The following is a 23039-nucleotide window of genomic DNA, read 5'->3' as shown; positions in this document are numbered from 1 at the left end:
AAAGTGCCCTTTAAATACCCCGAGGTCCCTTGTAACTTTTGCACTCGCTTGTTCCCAATAACGCTGTTGTTTCTTGTTGGTGAGTTTTTTTCCTACACTGGAGCGGGGACAGGAGTTAGATACAACAGGGATATAGTCTGATTCCCCTGTATTCCACAGTGCCTCTCGATTTGCAGAACTGATCGCTGTAGAAAAGTTGGTGAAACAGGCGAAAGTTAGCTGTTGGTAATTTTAACGTTTTCTCCGAGTATCGCGTACTCTGAGGCTTTGGTTAGTGCCGGCTTTCGCTCCTCACACCTCCTCATTGTCTTCCATACCTGAATCTCTTCTGCGGTTCTTTAGAAGAACATAACGATTTTAAGAGTCCATCTGATCAACTTTTCTCAAGATTAAGTTCCTCAGCTTGCTCCATGGTTACCCAACCACTAGGACAACAGCAGTTGGATTGCTTACTTAGGGAATAGAAGGTAAACTTTGGTCGTTCTTCAAAAGAAGTGAGAAAGTAAGAAATATCCGTGGTGAAAGGCGAAAATTCCAGGGCCGATTGGTCTCCCAAAAAGAACCACTGATGACCTAACTAGCAAAGCTAATTAGTGTGAAATGGAGTGAACAGAAAATGCCAGCAGAATAGGGCATGTCGACAGTTATTCCTATCTTTAAAAAGGTTACACGGGTGTTGTGTGAAAACCACTGTGGCGTCAGCTTCGTAGCTGTAGCGCTGAAGGTGCTCTTTGATCTTATCCTTCGAAGGTTGGTTGAACACAGCGAGAGACAGATCCGTGAAAAGCAGGTTTGGTTCCGTGCTGCAAGAGGATGCATCGATCACATTTTCACCCTCCGATGTATTCTGGAGGAGCGATACTGCTTCCATTAACCAACAGTGGTTGTCTTTATTTGAAGGCTGCCACTTTTGAGATTATTGGGTGATTAATTGGTTTGGTATGCGAACTCCTGTGGGCACGTACGAGTATACAGGAAGCTCTCACCTGAGTTCACCACGTCCACGGTGTAAGACAAGGCTGTTCTCCCTCTCCCTTCCTCTTCAACTTTGGTATTGTTATACTGCTTGAAATTTCTCTGTCTGTATCTGAAACCTCGGGAGTTATAATGCTCCCGGAACGTTCGCTCACAGACATTGAATATGCAGACGATATTGCTATCCTTGGTTCCCAAATGCAGACGATTTTAAATAATCTAAATAACTGTCACACGGTTTGGCATGCGCTTCACATCTGCAAAATTTGGAGTGGGATCAAACCCACACTTTCAGGTTAGCCAATCGACATTGTAGATAAATTTGTTTGCCTGGGCAGCTGTATAAGTGTCGGCGGACTGGCTGGAGATGAAATTATTTCTCGAATCGGAAAGGCCAGGGCAACTTTTTCCAACCTTCAACACTTACGGCGCCGACGTGTTGCGATCCATACTACTTTATGGGTCAGAGACGTGGCCCCTACGCGCGGAGAACATACTGAGGACCATCGTTGTCCCCGAAGCATTGGTCGGGTCTAGTGGGAACATTGGATTAACAATACTGAGGTACGCCAGATGGTCTCAGGAAGAAGGAACTCTCTCACGCTTCATAGGTTACGCTGATTAGGGCATGGACTCCCCATACCAGAAGACCGTCTGCCTTGTTTTTTTTTTCGCCAAATGCTGAGGGGAAGCGACCGAGAGGTGGACAGGTTATGAACTGGAGACGAAGTACGAAAGCACTAGCCAGTAAACTTAATCTGGTAGGTAACTGCCGCTTCCCTGGATGGCGACCCCGGAACTCAAATGACCAATGGTTAATGACTGGCAGAAATGGCCCAATCGCACAGTGAGTGGCGCTCGTGCCTCAAAGCTGTCGCCTTCAATTCGGAGCTGCTCAATTTCCGAACAAACTGAACATGCCTTCGCCCTCAAGGCTTGGTTGTACGTTCCGTGTTACCGTTTTCTGGTGATCCAAACGGTAGCAGTTGAAACCAATGTGTCTATGGTACACGGTTTATAGCTAGTAAATCGATTGAAATGGTTGATTGAAGGCTGCTACTGACTGTGGACCGTCAGGCACTATGACTGTCTGTGGAGAGATGTTCCCCATACATTCTTGACCCTCATCAAGATACTGCACGCCAACTCCCGCAGACATATAGGTCTACGGAAAGCTCTTGCCTGAGTTCACTATATCAAGTGGTGTTAGGCAAGGCTGTCCGCTGTCGTCTTTCCTCTTCAACTTCATCATTGATGCGACCATGGAAGACTCACTGACAGCCTCTAATACTTGTGGGGTCGAAATGCTCCCAGGGCATTCGCTCACAGATATCGTGTACGGAGACGACATCTTTCAGCTGCCCAGTCTATGTTTACTCACCTATTTTCGGACTGATGTGAATCAGACACCTTGCAGATGGCTTACATGCAAACATGTTTGGACCCGTGTTTCACCTTGGGAAGCAGTTTGCGATGGTTCCTCGGGAGTCTGTCGTCTCGTTAATCCATACCCAAGTACTCGCAGTGCTAGCGAGCCCCAGCTTCTCATTACTTCGCTAGTTGTGCCCGAACAAAACCCCTGTGAGTAAGAAACGTTAAATCCGCACTGGTCACTAAAACGTTCAGTTCCCACTCTCAGGAGCTAAAATGTCACCATTGTGGTTTGGGCTGTTGGACTGTGGTTAGTATCGGCTGCTCATTTTCGCACCAAATATGCGTTGGTAAAATGAAGAGATTTTGAAATTTCAATTTAAATGTTTCTCCGCAAATCAAGTCAATCCATCGTAAAAAATCTGAGACGCACCCACTGTCCTTTTTGCAAAACGCCTAGAAGCCTGCAGCTCACGATTCTCTCGGCGATACAAATTTGCGATTCTCCCTTTATTTTTTGAGTTTATTTGCGCAACGGAATCGGATAAGATCACGATTTGACGAGTGGAGAGTTGCGTACCTTGTCGTTCTTAAAATATCACCAGCATCGTTTCAGGTCTAAAGCTTCGTTATTCTGGATGAGTTGAATGGCTAAAGTTATTCTAATTTGTTTTGGTAGGCCTGAACGAATGGTGGTCGCCGGCGCGGGTGTGGAACATGATTCCTTTGTCAAGGCTGTGGAGAAAGCGTTTTCACCCTGTGAACACATATTGTGCAATGAACCCGCCGCGCGTAACGCTCCCCCGCCGGATGCAACAGTTGCTAAGTACACCGGTGGGTACGCGAAGGTGAGCGTTGTGTGTTCCTGTAATTTATCAAGTCACCCAGGTTGGTTAAATTTACACCACCAGAACGCTCTGATGGGGCTGTTCGAAACCGTGGTTAGTTGGCGGAAAATAATGACCTTGAATCAAATTTCTGCAACCACTAGGCAACAATGGCTGTCTACTTCTCTTGAGACCATGGTAAAAATTCTTCCACGAGGTGATTATTTCCACAGCGGAGGAAAACCAAGTTTTAAGGTTGTTCATCTTCTATACTCTTCCCACGGCCTCTGATATCAATAAACCATCCAATTAGCATTGTCCATGATGTTTTGTTGGACAATTTTGTGGACATAGCGAATAAGACGGTAACGTTCACCGAAGGTTTGTGAGACACACGAATGAGTTTAACGATGATTTTGGTCACCTACTGTGCAGTTATTCGTTAACCAGATAGAAGAAGCTTCTTCCTTTTCAATTTCGAGGCGTTATTCTTCACAAGCGCCTAGCGGAAGTGTGCCCGGATATCTGAACTGACCGAATGACGCAAAATGTGCTGCAGGGACATTGGTCTCGTCATATTCCTTGCTACTTATAAATTTTAGAGTAGTTAGATCGTAACAATCGCCCGTTGCTTCGGGTCCATCGACAAAACTGATACCTCAGTCGAAGTTTTGGCTAACAGATCAACTCCGAGGATACAGACAAACAGTAGCGTCAGTAAACCGAGGCCTCCTTAGATCGATGAATTCTCTTGTGTTCTATATCTACTTCCATTTGCCACCTGCATTATTCGCCCTTTTGTTGCATTACGCGACATCCATTTCAGGTTGAACGCGATCTCAGCCAATACCATGCACCCATGCCGGAGTTTGCTCACGCATCTGTTGGGTTCGAATCCTGCGGCTCAAGAGATCCTTATTTTGTCACGAGCTGTCTGCTTCAGTCCCTTCTCGGCGGAGGTGGCTCGTTTTCAGCTGGAGGTCCGGGAAAAGGCATGTACACGCGGCTTTATGTGAACGTGCTCAACCAGTCAGTTTTTCCTTGTTTTATTGTCTGTGCGTTGTTCTACTTTGACATCCGATCGTCTTTTGGGACGTCTTTGGGATTTTCAGCCGTTCCTCTTCAACCTCTCGGGTGAATACTCTGGAAAGAGGAGCCAAAATTTGACGCAAACTAGTGAGGGGTAAGGCTCATCGTTCGGGAAATGCGTGGTCACAGAACTAAGTTAGAAACGCACTACTTCCCGCCTTTTAAGTTTAAGTTTTCCCCGTTTAAAGGATTCAGTGTTTGAGGCAAGCTGAAATACTCAGACGGGGAGACGACGATTCTAGACATACAGAATAAGCTCTTGTGTTTTCATGTGTGTTCTACGGTGATGTCGAAAGAACATTGCCTGAATTGATTGCCCCACGTCTGCCCCAACAATGGTGAGTACTTTTAAGCGCTGGTAAGTATCGTTTTCGCTGTACCAACTGAACTACAATCGCCCAGTTTTTATGGCTCTTGTTTGGACCATGTTCGTCACAAGCCTCTGGTTTGATTTTCCTGGTCTTTACTTCCACCAGATACGGCAGTATGTTATGGGAAACCTCTGGGTAGAGACAACCTTCAGATGGCATCTCACGTTGCATTGTTTGAGCTGTTTGTAAATCGTACACCTTTCCTTCAACTAGGTTTTGTCTTCCTCTCTAATTTCACGGTGTTTCTATGTGGAACAACTACACGGCCGAAACTGTGAAAACGCAGTTGGCCTAGTTTGTTCTGCGGCACCTCACATGGACTGCAACCAGGGTTAAGTGGCCGCCTGTGATTCGAATTTAATTTACCTTCGCGATAATATTGGTCCAGGTGCGAGTATTGCCCGAATAATTACCTACTCAGTTCACATGTTTTCATTTGAAATTGGGGCTCAGTGGTTAGAGCGCGAATTTGATGACCAGAAATTCCCTGGTTCGAACCCGACCTCTGTATCTCGAATTACCCTATCTAAGCTTGAGCAACCTAACAGTATCCCAGTTCTCGTGCTTCCTTCGAGTGGCATGGCAGATAGGCATCGTAAGGGTGCTACAGCTAAACGGTTTTTCACGTTGTGATTTGCTAATTATGCGAATTAATTTGCAAAAAACAAAGTAGCCGTCTAATTGTTCCGGGGGTTATACTTCAAGTGTCCATGCATACGCATGACTCTTCTCACTGCTGGAAATGAATGACCGTTCAGCTGTGTGACACTTTCGGTGCCTAGCTGCCGTGCCACTCGGAGAATATACGTGGGCTGAGATACTGTCATTTTACCCAAGCCTAGACATGAGCAGTTGAAATGCTGAGGTTGGATTCGAACCGTGACCTTCCGGTTGCGCCTTAACCACTAATCTCCCTTGAATTCAGTGTTTTATTTATCTCTTCAACTTTCTCCAAATATTTTTCTTTTTCTCTTAGACATCACTGGGTTAATTCTGCACAAGCAGAAAATCATTCCTACACGGATACCGGTCTATTTAGCATCACAGGCAGTTCAGACCCAGCTGACCTCGATCGATTAGTTTATACGCTCATCGGAGAATTACGCCACACCGCCGAGTCCAGGTTGTCCGCCGATGAATTGTCAAGAGCCAAGGCCCAGCTGAAGTCAATGCTCTTGATGAACATGGAGACGCGAGCAGTTCTTTTCGAAGACATTGCTCGTCAGGTGCTCACTTCGGGAACCCGGCACCAACCGGAGTACTGGGTTGAAAAGATAGGTATGATCGATCAACGTTTTTCGTTTGGTCTCTTTTCCGATAACTTTTTGAGTTGAATGAATATACGGAGAACTTCCTTTGCCAATCTGTTGTATCGTGGGTGGTCGTTTGTTAGGTTACGTCTGTACTGAGCCTGCCAGACTACGCGATAAGGAGAAGACAGAGAACTCGGGACACGGCTGTATTGTCAGGACAAAACATACAGAGCTTCTGCGTAAATATATTGGATGACTAAATGGCTAAATACGGCCGTTCACTTGTTCGTTCTGTACAGCCATTGGGGCCCACTACGCTGGTCGTATGTTGCTAAGCCGTGTTTGGGGCGAGCCACCAACTCAGCTACTTTCCGGACGTGTCGTACCGATGGTTGACCTTGGGGATGCGTCACTCTCTGCACATACACTTTTTCCACGTCTTGGGCGCGTCTGACACAACCGAACATATTTATTCCTTTGCGACTACCTCCCGCGAGGGGATTTCCCCGGGCTCGTGTACGTTGTGAACTACATGCAGTGAAAAACAAACCTGCGCAATTCGGATCACCATGTATTTTTGGACAGCGTTTTGAGAGAGAGCAGGGTAAGCATGGCGAGCCATCGTTATGGCTATAGGACCCAGACAGCATCATCAGCCCGACTGTCTTCGCATGCTTGCTGTTGGGTTTTATTGAGGGTTTAGACACTTTGATCACCCCCACTTACTTCGGCCCTCTTGTTAAGGTATTGTGCTACTGAGGCATGGTCGCTATCATATGCGGGGTGCTCTTTTGAGCTCCAGGTGGGAACTGAGTAGCAAACGAGGATCAACGACTGGCAAGCCAAACTATGGAACCGCGACAGGTCAGCCAGCCAGGAGGGATCACCTCTTCCTTAATATGCAAGAAATAATTTTACCAATGTCATTTTCGAAATTGTGTCCTGGACATCACTGTTTCGATGAAATGATTTTCGACCCTTGACCACTCCATATCTCGACAACCTATACAACCTCTCCCACCCTTCTGGAGCCACCGTCCTCAGTCGACCGTATATAAAAGGGTATGGGGCGATGCTTTATGTGTATTTAACACATCGATTTCAGCTTTCAAGTTCGAGAACATTGTTCGTCATCTGTATAAGAGGATGATTCGCCGATGGCATGTTCTATAGTTTTTGGGTACATGTTTTACTTTTCCCGTTAGGTTCCATCCTTGGGATAAGGCGATTTTTCCATCGTTTTTCGGAAATCGTCGACTGTGCGTACCCCATGAAACTTCGGAAGGAATGTAACCCACGACCTTGCATTCAGTAATTGAACCCTATGCCATTCGGTTACGAGTGACTAATCAGTAATACGGCCAACTATTGCAGTGTAACTCATTTCTTTTGTCGTTTTTAACAAACTGTTTCTCAATTTCTAGTGCTTTCACTTTTTCGTCCCCTTGCCTTCGACGCATTGATTTTCACCATACAGACGCAGTTTCGGCAACCGATGTTCAAGAGCTGCTCCATCGAATGCTTCAGTCCCCTCCTACGGTGGTAGGCTTCGGCCGTGTCGGTCGCTTACCTTCTCAGGCTGATGTTAGCCGCTTCATCTCTAGACCGATTACCTCCCGTCTGTCTGACCGTATACCCGGACTTTTCAAACGTTTAATTTGATCCAGCCGACACCGCCGTTGTAACTCTTTCGGCAAAGTGGTCGGCTTGTTCCAGGGAGCCGTTCGTTCAATTTGGGGTGCCCATTCAAGTTTTAACTTGTAAATTGGATTTTGTTGAATATACTACATAACTTTCAGACTCATAATGTCTTGATTACCGTGCATAGGGGCTGTCCAATTTCCTTAGGTTTATTACCCCTAGAGTGAGATCCTTACCAGGTAAATTAAAGCAGTGGCCTCAAAAGCTAAAAACAGCATTAAGCGTAATCTAATGATACCCAGGAATCTCCGACAGTGCGGCAAATGCTAACGTAACAATGAGGGACGGGGGCAGAAGCAACTGGTAGCTGATACGAAAATGATGGAAAATCTCTTTGCTGAGTGGGAATGATTGATGAGTAGTGTGTTACGTCTATAGACAACCATACCGATTGGTCTGGGTGCTACACGTTTCATGCAGAATCAAGCGATTCATAGTTGTGCTAGAGTAAGGGATAGGGATTCTCGTGCTCAGGAATACCGCTATAGGGATGTGACAGATGATACTGTCGAGAGACTCACCCGGTGATTTTCATACTGTTTTGAGTGGAAGTTGTTCTCCAATCACTGTCATTAAATCCTTTATCAATGCGGATGGCGACGAAAAGTAATCGCAGCGGACAGAGGTAAATAGGTAATGGATGATCTCATTGCGGAAGGTCTATGGAGAGAGTGCGTTCCCCTGGTGTTCGTACAATACGCACAGGAGTGTCTACCTCAAAATTCTGGCCAATCGAGTATGTGGGGCGAGCACTACCTTGGGAAATGTTAGGGCTATTCTACTAATAACAACACTCGTTCGTCTGGGACACCTTTTCAGTGCTTAGCTAGCATGTCACCCGAAGAAAGCATGGGGGTGAGGTACTGCAAGGTTGTCCAAGCCTAGGGACGAATAGTCCAAATGCTGGGATCGGGTTCGAACCATGGACCTTCCGATCAGCAGATTCGCACCTTAACCAGTGGGTATTTTTCTCGAACTCCAAGGGCTATATTACTGCAAGAGTATTGAAACCCAGTTGCCTCCTGTTAGCTGATAGTTTGAAACGTGTCCGAGTACCCGATAATATATTGCATGTCTCGTCCCACTATTTGGCTGAGTAGCTGAAAAATCATTCTGAAAAGACGACCAAAGTCTCGTTTGTTACAGTCCTATCTCGACCAAGTGATTCTGAGAATGACGTGATCTGCTGGACTATCCGATCCTTTAGAAATAGGAAATTTCTCTTTCAAGTGTAACCATGATCCTGTAGTTAGTACGCGATCCAAGTCAGCTCAGCTCTTTTGCGTGATACTCGGCCACTTCTGTTTCACATTAAACTCCATACATCAAACCAAACTCCAAAAGGTGCGTAACCGAAATCCCTTCTTGTATCTGACTTCAATAGGTTCAGTTGAGTCAGCAAGTTCGTGTTCGAACGAGCACTTTCAAGCTTGTGACATCCAGAGTAAAGGACGTACCGAATCAAGCATGGTGATCACTAAATTTGAAGATGAACTGTTTCTGAGAGCCACTAGCACACACGAGATTGTGGTTTTCAAGTTGTCAAAGGTAACAGATCAATACTGCTGAAAAAGGGTGTAGAAATCGAAAAATCGATGCATAGTTTCAGACAACCGCGCACACAAGTTCCGCAGTTGATCCAATGTGAACAGGAATGTGGCATACGACAAATGCCAGTCACATGAAACTCAGCCACGAGATGGCCTTCACTAAGCAACTTGGCCTTGCGCTAATGAGTGAAGGATTGCTACCTAACGTCAGTGATCGCAGGAGAACGACAGTCTATCTGTGGCCTCTTTCGGCTGAATGGTGCTGAACAAAGAAAATAATGAGGCAATCTGTTTCGGAACCCTACCCAGTTTTTCTGTAGTTTTGGTTCCAAAGTGTGGTTACCTGCAGGGGGCTGTCTCGCCAACCAATCGGTAATCGAGAGCGTCCTAACTAATGATTGACGGAGTGACAAGCGGACGTCATTCAGCCAAGAGGAAGTGCATGCATTACCTGCAGGGGGCTGTCTCGCCAATCAATCGGTAACCGAGAGCGTCCTAACTAATGATCGACGGAGTGAAAAGTAGACGTCATTCAGCCAAGAGGAAGTGCATGCTCTAAAATCAGTCAGAACACATTCGGGGCTGCGTCTACCTGATGAGCACCAAGAAGCACAAATTTGGTTTTAAGCTGCCAAAGATTTTCCAGCAAACTTAGGAGTAGTATCCTTCAAGATAGTACAAGTTCTGTTCGATCAGCCGTGCGACCAGTGAGGGAAGGCCAATTAAACTATCGAGTGACGTTTGGAAACGCTGATATTCGCTATGCTATAGTATTTTTCAGTAAAACGAAGTACAACAAACTTCTGAAACACAAAAAACTGATGGAAGAGAATGAATAGTACGTGCCGATGTAAAAAACACTAATTGTCCGGTTTTAGTGCCCTATTTTAAGGTACCACCTCCTCTAAGATACTCTGTAAAAAGTTGCGTAGTTATAAACAGATTTGTCAGCGCCGATATGTACTTAGTCTGCTTTATTCTTGGTTGGAAATTTCGGACCAGAGTCTGAGAAGCTATTGATATTAACCTGATATCAACTTGTTAAAGAATTTTGGTAACTACACGGTGGCAAATATCTATGAATAAGATGCTTCCGGGATTTCTGGCCTGTGGTTTGGTTTTTTGGGAATTAGAATTGCATCTTAATCTCCAATGGGATGAATGTGCCAAATGTAATTAGTCTCGGGATTCATGAAGTTTGGATGGGACATGGCCCTTTGAAATACCTAACCGTGTTCATAGGGTTGTTGACCAGTTGTTGTCGTGGGCGCACCGCAAAGCTCCAGGTTTTGAGGTTCAGGGTGTCCGTATGATCAACTGGGTTGAGTCTGTGCAGATTTATCTTATGATGGCCTTTTGTAGACAGTAAGAATGCGGAAAATCTGTGAATCCAATTAATTCCATAAGGATTAAGGGATAAATCATCACTTGAAAACGCCGTAACACAGAGGGTTCATAATAGCTTCCAGGAAGGTTTTTGGTCCCTTGACTAGACAAACAGTCCTCTGTTCAGTGGAACATTTTGCCTATAAAGCCAAAGAAAAGTTAGAAATTGTCCCCGACTGCGAACAGCTGACTAATCAAAGGTTCTTAACTGGGGAGTTTCAGGGTGGTGGCCAGAACCCTGATATGAAAATACGACCATTTTTTTCAATAGTTGAGGAAGTTTGGTTTCAGAGGAAATTTTACAAAACTGTGAAATGCGATTCATTCTTGGTAGATATTGGAAGCGACCTCTTTGGTAACCTCTGTGGCCGTTAGACTCGGAGATCATTTTTCAGCTCGGCATTGTCCACTGTCAGCCATCCACTGCGTCATTCTCAGTGTCCAACGGAAAACGAATGCCTAAACCCAGAACTCTGGGAAAAAGTATACCAATTGTTTCTGTCTAATCAGCAGATTACCTGCATACTTTTGCCAATATCGTCAAACTGGTGACCAAAACCCAGGCTCAACCACAGGTCGTTTTGAGCGTTTATTGCGGAAAAACAGCAGTATTTCCTATCAAGACAAGTCTTTCATCTCTTAAGGAGAAGACATTCACTTCAAGGACATGAGTGCTAGATGGTTAGGTGGGGCAAATGTACCCCACTGATTTGCAAACTAAGCGGGCATTCATCCCATCAGTCTGGAAATGTTACTTGAGTGGAGAAAATCAATCTCTAGTTATACTCGGCGGCTCATCAAATTCGTCGGTTCACAAAGATGGACTTGGTTATGCCTTTTTAAGGTTCATAATTCGCAAGGCGTCAGAATACCAAAAGACGGTCTAATATCGATGGGGTGTTTCTGTGCGTTTGACCAATAGCCTATTTTTCGGTCCAGGACGAAACTTTTTAATCGGATATTCAAATGATCGTTGGGTCTGGAGTTCTGTCACCCAATGTAACCCAATCCACAAAAAATATTGTACTTTTAGACGTCCTCACGTGCTGGTGATACGTGAGCATACGTGTCGATCCGCCGAAGCCCGAGGCGCAGCGGGAAGTTCAAGCATCCATTTCAGCCTCACGCGCACGTGAGAAAGCACCCAAGTCCACAAGTCTATGATCGATTAATCACCACAGTAAATCCCGCGGCAGATTAACCGGTACGCTGGTCTTTTCAGAATGAATGTAAGGGGCGGGCAGCTCTGAGTAGGTTGCGGTCAGGTGGTGATTCTCACAGCCTGTACCATAGGGAGAAGTTAGGATCGGCATGACTACGAGGAAGCCGTTTCGAACGTCACGCAATCCTTGCAACGGCACTCGGTATTCGCACAATGAAATTAAATTTTCAAAATCTATGACGTGTCCCTGATGGTCTAGAGCAATCGGGCAATTGAGTTCAGAGTACCATTCCAAACTTTTGAGCCCCATTTAGGCCATCCCGGGGCTCAGCGATGCCGGGAAATTATTTCACCAGACTTTTTCGCCATAGGTATGCTTTCTCCAACTGACACTGAAATGTGGTGAGTCGCAAAAATATGAACGTAGATGGAGATGGCTTTTGGTTTGGGCACAAACGCAACAAAGTGCAACATGTTGGCGCAAAAAGTTTTATCAACCCCCACTCAAAGGTGTTGCAGCTAAGAGAATTGTCCGGCTAATTGGCCGCCCTTGCAACCGACCGGCATATATGAGACTACATAGTCATCAAAACACAGGCTCTGCAACTCCAGTGTAGAAAAGTCTCAAAGGCTTAACTGAGGCGCCATAGCCTTGAGATCAACTTAAGGGCTTGTAACAGACCAATCGGCATTCGGATGCGCGATTTCGATACACACGCTTTAGAGCGATGGCGACATGCACACCCAATCCAGTACTGACAGCGTGTCCGTCATTCAACGAGTCTGTCTGTGAAGGTTTTCATGTGGCGATTAGTTGATTCCATCCATTGGCGTGATCACTTGGTTGACTCGTGTGCAAGCAACCGGGGCACAATGGGCCACGGTAAGTCAGACCAGTTTTCAGGTGCCAGTTTCAATTCCTTTGTTTCAACTTACAAGCTAAGGCGCATGATGATCGATAGTTATTCATAGGGTAAGAGTACACTGATCGCACACCAGATACCGACCGATTCTCCTTCTGTGATCACTACTAGTTCATTTTCCATTCGTGCAAAGGCTACCAAACGACGACAGAATCAGGATGAAAATTCATCAGCCACAGAGTTGACCTGACACGTGCGGCCCAACTCGAATCGCACACTCAGTCACCCTCTCGTGTTTGTGCCACGCAAGCATTCCGTTACTGAAAGCAATGGAATGCGATTTACTTCATGATATGCCAGGTGAACGGTCGACGGAGAGATCATGCTTTCTGTTCGTTTGTTCATTAATACTCATGTGAATTTCGTCTCAATACCGTGGTTTCCGTCTTCCTTAGCTTCCAGAGTCATTATTCAACTAATCTGATGTCATGTTCATCACATGACTTTACCAGAATAAGGCTGCTTGGGATTTCGTATATTTACGTCTCCTCAACGGCCTGAGTATTTGGGAATTACTAAACTATTATTACTAAAACTAATTGGCAAACCTAAGGTTTAACCGGCTGAGAATGGGGCCCACAATGTTTTTAGGGTTAAGCTGAAGTTGACGACCAATGCTGTAGTGATTAGGATCTGTGTAAATCTTCGAAAACCGAATTGTTTCTATTGTATCATTGCCATCCCAAGTTTCACAAATCTTAACGCTATCACAGTGGTCGTCTGGTTTAGAAACTGATCTTTCAGGTTTATACTTACGCTGCACTTGTATGGTGGGCTATGAATTGTGGAATAGACGCATGGGGCTCGAGGCACGCTGAATTTTGAATGACGAACTTTAAACAAGCGTTAACAAAACACTACTGCGATTATGTCATTCACCGAAAACCAGTTGCTTTGCCTTCATATCGGTTGACTGTACCTCATTTGTTTCATCTTGTGGTATGGTTTGAGACTGAAAATTTTAACCGAATCATCACACTTCGTGAGGACAATACAAGCTGTGGGAGCTGGGCACAACCGATTTCAATAATGAAAGTAAAATTTGTACCTCTATTCCGGCTACGGGAAACCTCTGTCTGTCATATGCATTAGGCAGATGGTCCTTTTTCGGAGGGACGAAAGACTTATTGTGGCTCGCTGTCGTACGGTCATACATTGAAACATCGGTTGAAAAAAGATTGAATTTACGAGTAGACGTGTGCGAAAATCCTATTACGAAGTGCAAACAGTCATCCTGAACACAGAAGTTCCTCGGAGGGATGTAGCACGTAGCCAATTCTATTAGTTTCGGATGAATTAATTTCTAAAATTAGCAGCTCGGTTGTCTTCACATTACACAGCTTTTCGATATTCGACTGTCAGTTTCATCCTTCTGGGTCTTCGACAGATGGAGTGTAACCAAAAAATGGATGATACCGTGCCTTCGAGAGGTTATGTGACTTTTTTCACAATTACAAAACATTGTTACTCCGACTAGAAGACAACCTTTGTTTGTTGATCGCCCCTGTGGAACACCTAGTTTCAGCTGGCTCCGTAATTTTCTGTTTCTGGCTAAATGAACTGATTATTCGTGACTCTGTTAACAACCTAGACCAATTTCAGTTCATTCATCCCCTCAGTGGTCACACATACACACTCCTTGTTTGTTTACTGGGGATGGTTGTTGTACACTCCAAACACTGTAAGCATTAAACTGAAGCCTAATCATCCGTCGTTCAGTTAGCATCTGTCTGCTCCAAGTAGAACACAAGGTTGATGGAAACTGGGGAACTGAGCCTGATTACTACCCGATGAGCACGAAGAAGAAAGAATATAAAAAAAAGTCAGATAAGGGTGTTTGGAATCCATTTTCGAGTGTATTCGGTCCTTTCTAGTATACTGTTCGGTTAGACTGACCATACACACCAGTGAACTCAGGCCAAACCAACGATTATTACAGGCCCTGGTCTAACGACTGAATTTAGTCGCTGGTTTGTTTTCATCAGCGTACACGAGGTGTGTTTAGGTGTGTAGTTCACAAAAACGCGAGTTGTGACGATTAGCACCCTACCAGAAAACATAGGACAAACAAAACGTACCAGGGTTCCAATGCTCCATCGATCGATTAGCACGGTCTGAACTTTGTCAACCTGTGTACGATGTGGAAACATGAAGGAGGAATAGCTGGACAATCCTCACATCGTGAGGCATCTTAATGGAGAAAATCATGGCTTTGCTCATCACTTTTTTCATGACTTAGTGCTTGTCTTCAATCGATGAGAAATACTCAAAAAATTTCCCGTGCAATTCATCTTTTATCTCCCCATTACCCATTTATCGTTAGTCATAGAGTCGATCTTGTTTTGAACTCTTAGACGGCCAAATTTTTGGATGAACGAGGCTAAGAGGTTTCAACTGGAAATTTCTTACTGTAAGTGAAGTCAACCTATGTTAAAAAGCCGTGAAGCGCTGTCATGCTATTTCATTCATGTTGGGGATAATGAGCACTGTACATCTCACGGAACCCCAGGACAGAGTCTCGAACCCGTGACCTACCGGTGATAGGAAGAAAGCTTTCGCTGCAGAGTTATCTTTTGGAAACCACCAACTGAACACGTGCAGACTATTAGATAGGGAAGCAAAACTCTCATGTGCATCTTGTTTATAAAAACTGTGTATCGGTCTTCTTCCCGAACGCGCCTTCCTGAACCTTCCTGCATACTCATTGACTATCATACAAACATAAACGGATGCCTCAAAGAGATTCCACAAATTCCGTAATAAATCTCACTTTTCAGTAGACGCGAAGCGGATTTATGTGAACACCACACACTGCTCACATGCTTCATCAGTAGTATTCACCGTTACACCTTAACCACTCTGCCCGGAGAGGTTGATCAACAGTGTGACTTCCCAGCGCCGTTCATCCTTCGGTCACGGGTTTCACATCACAGGGTCAGAGGCGTTAACTGACCGACCCTACTGACGATCCATAAGTAGCTTAGAAGAATGTAAAACTCACCCAAAGCGTGGAACCTCATTCTGAGGTGTCGTCACTCAAGGAACCACTCAACACGCGTGACCAAGGCTTTCGAATCTCACGCTGCCACTGAGGCGAAGAAGCTCAGGTCGATACTGTATAAATGGAATGATCAGTGTTTTTGTTTTCTATCACATTTTCCCTTAAACTGTGTTCACAGATGATCCAACGGACGCTAAAAGGGTACTTGTCCGGAGTTTCCTCCACTACGTTGAACTCATGAAGAAGGTGAGTGTTGTCTCCAAGTATCAGTTCGATCGACGTTCGCGTCATAACTCGAACACTATTTGAGTAAATAATCCGTTTGTCGACTAGCTAGCCTAACCGTCATTGCACTGGCTGGAAGAGGTTCAATGTCAGTTTTCGGTGTTATTGGTGTGTGCCTTATTCTGATGGTCTGATATCCGCGGTCTTGATGACCTGACACATACATAGATTAAGGACTGGGGTATACCGAAAATTGTTCCTTGAGAAGGTATATAACTTCTTCAGAGTGCCGGGGCTTTTGAACCAAAGACCCTATTTGAGGATCCTAGCCATCCATCAGCCTGGGATGATATTGACAAAATTCCGATGCAGTGCGAATGTCGTTGGGTAGTGAGCTACCATTGCCCATGTTGACTTTGCTGTCTGAAATGCTGACGGTTGGTGTTTTTCTTGACTGACTGTCTTATTCAACGGGAGAACAGCCGTGATACTCTTGAGTTGTCTGTGGGGGGTTCTTTCAGCAGTGGGTATATTTGATTATGATGCATATGCACCGGTGCAGTGATAACTGGACGTTCATAAATTGGGTGTAAGCCGACCACAGTGCAATCCACGTTGTGGTTAAGGATACACACACCTGTGTCACAAATAAGTTGGAACTCAATCCCTTTATCCTAATCTATCCAGAATGTCCGCATCAGAACAGAAAATGTCTGTTTCAATGAGATTGGTTCGGAAACTGAGGTAATTTTCCCAACAGCAGTCTATCCGAAGACAGAATACTCTCACACACAGTCGTCAACAGATTTATACTCCAACTATGGTTTTCTGTCTCATTGCTTATAAAACAGTTACCATAGCTGTCCGAGGAATAGGTTTCATTACTACCGAGATAGTCTGTCAAAGTTTTACGTAGCTTAAACAGAATGATTTGATAGCTTAATGTCCACCTTCTTGGTGAAAACGAAGCAAATGGCAGGCTACGTTCATCTGCAGCAAAGTTACACGATCACATTCACTCCACACATCTATCGACCCGCCTGGTTGGGTTATGTATTAGTGAATCTAATCTGAAAGGAGCCCAGCAGTTTAAATTCTCCCACTCCTGAGCGTGCAGCTGATTGGCGCTGAGCGGTTCGGTGAAGTTCATGCAGTATTAGTTGTATTTATGACTAACAGCAGAATAGCCGCAGTAGGGCTGTATGCCACTATGAACACTCCCGTTATCTAAACGTGGAATGCTGCTCAAAATGATGCTGGAAACTCTTTGGTGGCTCACGAACGGTTTCGCTCTTCCTCTTTCGGCTCATCAGGGTTGCACAATTACCGAGTTTCCCCCAACCTTATGTTCTGTCTGAACCCAAATCGGATAGAATTCGCAAAATGCTTTCATTCGCGCACTCAGTTGTGGTGGTCTTCTTCCGTTATCTATTCATCCATCGGTGGGATCTTCTCGTTTTGATCTGCTCCTTGACTGCTCCTTTCTGCTCGAAGGCGTTAAGCCGTAAGGTGGTAAAGCTACGAGAAACCAAACTGGCAATTTTGTGTGACATTAAAGGAGGAGCGATTGGGCCACCGTAAGGATACTTGTTATCGTATTCAGTAGATTATCCTATTATAGAACTTTTCAATGATGTTCTTGCATTTTGGAAGGCTGTCTATCGAAGAGGGAATGCCATACATCAATCTACTGCCTTGACTGTCCCACAATATACGGATACAAGATTTTAGTTGAATGTTTTGGCGTAGAAAGCGACCTTTTTGATGTTTATCTTCCGGACCGGTTTCCGGAGACCTCAGTGGTTAAGGCTTGAACATACTGTTTGGAAGGCTCCACATTCGAACCCAACCCTGGCGTCTCGACTGCTTCCATCTAGGCTTGGGCGAGTTGGCAGTATCTCAGCTCTCATGCTTAAGGTAACATAGCAGCTGAAAGGTGTTACAGCTGAGCGATTATCACTTACCACATACTGTCGCGAATTCTTTCTACAAATTTCCCCCAATTTACACCAGCGAGTCAGCCCCAAGTGGACCGTTCAGATAGGCTTTTCCACACATTTTGAGCACAATTCATTAAGTGGTGGAGAACACAAACGAATCGCCGGAATTTTCGCGCTTGGACACCATAACCATAGCATATTTTCGAATCCTGCAAAGTGTTTGATTCTCATTCAGTCAATCGATCGGTTTTAATGGCGTTTCTTATCGCCAGGGTAGAACCGCATAAAAACTGATTCTAAGACCTTGAGTGAAATTTTTTTTTTGAAAATTTGAACCGAAGAATGAAGCTTCTTGAAAGAACTTTGCACAATGTTCACGTGGTAAGGTAACTTTAGTGTAATAATGAACTTGAATGTTACACCTCGAGTTCAAATTAAACTGGTCTGATCCCATTGTAAGATGCATTGAATATGAATTGGATTGGACTCGATTCCTCGTAGTAGAGGATGGGTGTCACTTTGAGTACGTTTTTCCTGTCCCGGCTAACAAGCTCATTCCAAACACCGTAGTTTAGTTTAAAACGAGACGAATGGCTCACCGTACGGGCTGGTTTGGCAAAAATTTGTGGCATAAATTTCGTTTCATCAAAATGATGAAAATTCCAATGTCAGCTTCATTCAACATTTATAACCCCATGTCACTTATGCCATGATAAATCTACTTTCTTGAATGACGTGTGCCAGACACCTGTGAGCGACACACCTGAGTCTAATCTCGTCTGGATGAAGGTGAAACTGGTAGACCTGTTGGTGGATATTCCATCCTCAATAAAACTAATCGTCGTTCAGCTGTAGCACCCTTTCTATGCGTAGCTCTCATGCAATCCGAAGGAAGCACGAGGGTTGGGATACTGGACCTGTTGGTGGCTATTCCATCCTCGATAAAAGTAATCATCATTCATCTGTAGCACCCTTTCGATGCGTAGCTCTCCTGCAATCCGAAGGAAGCACGAGAGTTGGGATACTGCCAGGTTGTCCAAGACTAGACAGAAGTCGAGATGTATAGATCTGGCTCGAACCACGGACCCCACGGTCAGTAAATTCGCGCTCTAGCCACTGAGCCACCTCGCTCCTTCTATCCCCAATTGTCAAATATGACACAAAACGTTTCGGCTCACTAAGTTGGTAGAATAAAGTGTGATGTTTGAAATGTTCTGATGGCTTTCTGACTGCCAGTGACAAATTAGTTTGTTTTCACGTGGAGAAGTGTATCACTGTTCTCCATAAACTATAGCTGATCTGATTGCTTTGCAGATTAACCAGATTGTACTTCATTTTGGTTTCAAGGATTACGACTGTATGGGACAGGCGCGAACACTGCAAATGCTCAATGAATTACACGCGAGAGCAAAGGATGAAGCTCTGATCATGCTGGATAGTGAAATAGCCGCAGATGATCCCGCGGTGGTGGAGCAGTTTCGAAATCGATTGATGCAGAACATTGAACTACAGCTGGACAAGCGAAGAAATGAACTTGAGGATCTTATTAAGTGGAAAGCTGTTCCCCGGAATGGTAACAACGATGGTGGAATCGACGAGAGAGTAAGTTTTCAGAGTGATTACATGGTCCATAAGGAATTCCTAGTTGATTTCGGCCTGAGAGGGTGGAACTATCATTGAAACCGGTAAAACAAGAAACGGGAAATCAGCGAGAGGGATGCGATCCATCAATTGACACAAAAAGGATCCCGAATAATTTCTGTTGTCCTGTTGTTTTTTTATGGAACTTTATCAATTGACTGAAGTCTCCTCACACTCTAGTCAGTGTGTCTCAGTCTTCTAAAATGCCGTAGTAAATACAGGACCTCTGTAAAACGGACACCTTTCAAGAAACCGATAGCTCTTGGTCTCTGGGATAGGCTCCGAATCCCAGCCATAGAAGGAAAATGAGACGAACATCCCAACACATCGGACAACATTTTCTTTATTGAAGAAACCTTTCACATTGTATTTGTTACCTCACCTACCAGTCTTGAGATTAACTTACAATTTACAGCTGCGGTACTCCACTTTTCCAAACATTTATGGGGCCAAATTGCTTAATCTATTTTTCCCCACTTCCACTAAACATTTGCTCCACCAGGTAAACTCTTCATCCTCCGAAACGGTAAAGTTTTGTATGGCTTAATTATCCCCCGTGTAATCGCAAAGAATGTGTAGTTTGGTCAGAAATATAGTGCCAATGCGGCTATCGAATCTTACAGGCAGAAGGACTTTGATTCCCGCTTCAATCTTAAGGTACTGATGAACATAATTCTGTCAGGTAATCACATTTCAGGCTGGTTGTTTTGCAGAACTGCCCAAATGAGTACGTGTCAAATAGGAACTCTAAGCACCGACCTGGTCGTCCTGGCCTAAGAAAATTGAGCCATATGGTTTGGAGAGGTACTCAAGGCTCACGATAATTCCGTTCATTCTCCGAGGCTTGAGAATGTGCATAGATAATGTGCCGTCTTAGTTCATAGGGTAGATTTGTATACAAGTGAGTATTTTAGACACCGACGGAATACAAAGCATCTAAGATTTGGTGGAATTTAGCTTTAACCGTTGCATGTATCGGTTTTGCCATTTTTTTTCAGGGCCTCAAAATCTGTTGTGCACCTGATAGTGCCAAGGTGTATGATAGTCTTAGCAACCAAGGTTCTTTGGACCTCCGCTTGCCGTTATAAAGGCGGGAAGCTTTCCAAAATTGCCAACTACGTCAACTCTAGATTATCCTATTGAGTTTGGTTGTATATCCGATATCTGTTGAATTCGCGTCCACGCCATTCTGGTTTGAACAGTTCTCCTACTTCCCTGACAAATTTGTTCTAGTGAGTTCACACCAAAGTGGAAAGCACTGGATTCCAGTTCCGCTCTTACTAGAGTTCATCAGCAGTGCCAGGATTCTAACTCCGAATGTCTGACTTGCAAGCGCCGGACGTCACACCATTACACTAGCACCCTCTGAACATAGCTAAACCATCACGTTTGAACAGCCGAGCATGATCACACTTGAGCAATAAGATTGATTTGTCCGACGCCTCCAATGATGACTTAGTAAAAGTGCTGGTTCTGACCCGCCTATCTGGGATTCCCAGTCAGGTAGTGCTACGCACGCTTGACATATGCTAGATAATCCGTGGTTATTTTGTATTTAGTTGTGGGATATATAGAATTCATATTCGCAGTAGTCTTGTTTGAAGAGTCTCTTGGCTGTCCTGCCATTCGCTGGTGAAGTAGTGTAAACACGCTTGCCTCGTATATCACATGTCCGGAGCTCAACCGGTGATACGTCTTAGGATATGCACCACTTATAAGGACGAAACTCCAGTCCGGTGAATCCAGCGTGTAGCGTTGACTCAAAAGGACGACTGCATCAGGACAGTAGGAAGACTGTTCAAACAAGAGTTACGGTGAGTCAACATTTTTCGATATCCAGCTGTCCTACACCAAGTACTGTGGATATCTGTTGTAGCCAACCATCTGTTTCACCATCTCTGTTAGCGACACAGCATTTAGAAGCCTTCAGCTTGAACAACTTGGTAGTATATGTCAGCCCTCGCTCTATTCAAGCGACTCAATTATGTAACAGCTTAGTTCTCAGTTGTCACGAGTTCCTCATAAGGTTGACTATTTCTCAAGCTGCTCAGCTGCTACCTTTCGCTGTTTGTTGCATTGGAGAGGTTTAAATCACCTTCCAGAAGGAACCCGCTTGTACTTGAGAGTATACTATGGAAAGCCTGGGGCATATATCATGCTAGTTCTCACTAAAACCCAGTTACCGTATAAGCGCTTGTGTGACATCGGCTCATCCCTCGCTATACATTCGATCTTCACTGTTTGATAGGAAGCTTTGATGTTGGCACTGAGGTAAACACCCGGCTATTTGACTCAAAGGTTAAGGACTGTACCTCATAGGTTTATCTAGCGGCTTACTCGAAACACCACAGTTGCTGTTCCATAAAACAATCGTCTAAAGAGCCAATTGGGAGTGGTTTGTTCTGAGGAGGTGATTGCCCCAGAGGTGGATACCGAAGAATCAGATTACCTAGCGAAATCACACTGAACAGGTGACAGTCACCTTGGCCTATATACTCAGTAGTCAAACCAGGAAGATAATAGTAGCTTTGCGTCGAGCCACATTACATAGCGTCTTTCCTGGTCCGCACTGTCTACCACCACAGTATTGCAGCAGTGTTTTGTAGGGCAAACATTTTTTGAGGTTGTCAGCAGGCGAAACGTAGTCCGCCCGACGCTATACATCTTAACTTTCCCATTGTTTCCAGCTGAAAAAAGAACTGGATCAACAGAAACAGCATTACGAATTGTTGGTGAGTAGGTATTGTTCACAGTCTAGGAGACATTCACGTTGGAAACGGTGTAGATACTGGAGTCGCAAGCTACATTGTTCCACCCTATTCACTAACAATACTTCTAGGTAACATAAGAGTATTAACCAAAGGAGATTTTGTGGACAGTGTTTTCCGATGAATGTCGGGCTTTCCTATGAATTGATGTGATCCTTGAGAAAGATGAAGGGGTGGAGACTGAATACCGACCCGCCGGGTCGCCAGGAAATGCCAGATTTGCAAAAGCTTCCCTGTCCCGAGCATTCTCTACTACCAGAAAACAATATTTCCCCTTCGATTTATACACTCGTCTGCATATTATTTTGATTATTAAGGGAGACTCAGTTAGAACCCAGCTGAATCTCTGGTTTATGGTGTTCTCAAGCAACTGAATATTCTGCACCAATCCACTCCTAAACTTATGAGGACTAGTTTCCTTAAACAAGTCAACCAAGTATACCATTTGGCGAAATACACTAATTTGCATACCAGCTGGAGCTCACCTGGAAGCCAGTTGAATCTCTCGCCAAGGGTGTTCATAAGTTTGACAGAAACTCGGGAACCGCAACTACGTGATGAGCCCCAAGAAAGGCATTACCGGTCGTAGGCTATCGAAGCGTTTACAGCAAGCTTATAAGTAGTGTATTATGTCTATACGATGCATCGCGATATATCAGATATCGTACCAACTGAAGAATGGGGCAGCCTGATGCAGCACATTCAGTTGCTTGAGAACATCATAAACGAAAGATTCAATTCCAGGCGAGCCTCCAGTCTAAACCAAATTTGGTATGAAGATTAATGCACAAGTCGAGTTTCGTGCAGTTTGGGTTCACATAGAACATGTGGTTGACGGAAACTCAGTGATTGCGCC

The 23039-nt window shown here is 44.6% G+C and overlaps 2 protein-coding genes across 2 annotated transcripts in view; both read left to right on the top strand.

Annotated features, from left to right (window-relative positions):
• Nucleotides 1–3035: 3035 nt before the first annotated feature.
• T265_06175 (hypothetical protein) lies at nt 3036–7682 on the top strand (the record flags this gene model as incomplete). Its single annotated transcript, XM_009171376.1, has 4 exons — nt 3036–3194; nt 4000–4202; nt 5610–5911; nt 7364–7682. 4 exons carry the CDS (start codon nt 3036–3038, stop codon nt 7546–7548), a joined length of 849 nt encoding a protein of 282 aa, XP_009169640.1.
• A 4804-nt stretch (nt 7683–12486) lies between these two features.
• T265_06174 (hypothetical protein) overlaps nt 12487–23039 on the top strand; it is a gene marked incomplete at both ends in the record, with an annotated part of 59078 nt that continues 48525 nt past the window's right edge. The window contains 4 exons of the mRNA XM_009171375.1: nt 12487–12568; nt 15788–15855; nt 19122–19376; nt 22103–22147. Of these exons, the coding sequence (XP_009169639.1) occupies nt 12487–12568; nt 15788–15855; nt 19122–19376; nt 22103–22147 (450 nt within the window). The remainder of the gene's footprint in view (nt 12569–15787; nt 15856–19121; nt 19377–22102; nt 22148–23039) is intronic.

This window comes from Opisthorchis viverrini (assembly GCF_000715545.1).
Source record: "Opisthorchis viverrini unplaced genomic scaffold opera_v5_124, whole genome shotgun sequence".
In the NCBI taxonomy this organism is placed as follows: domain Eukaryota; kingdom Metazoa; phylum Platyhelminthes; class Trematoda; order Opisthorchiida; family Opisthorchiidae; genus Opisthorchis; species Opisthorchis viverrini.
Note: the sequence above shows the minus strand (reverse complement) of the source record. Positions and strands in the feature narration are given on the sequence as shown.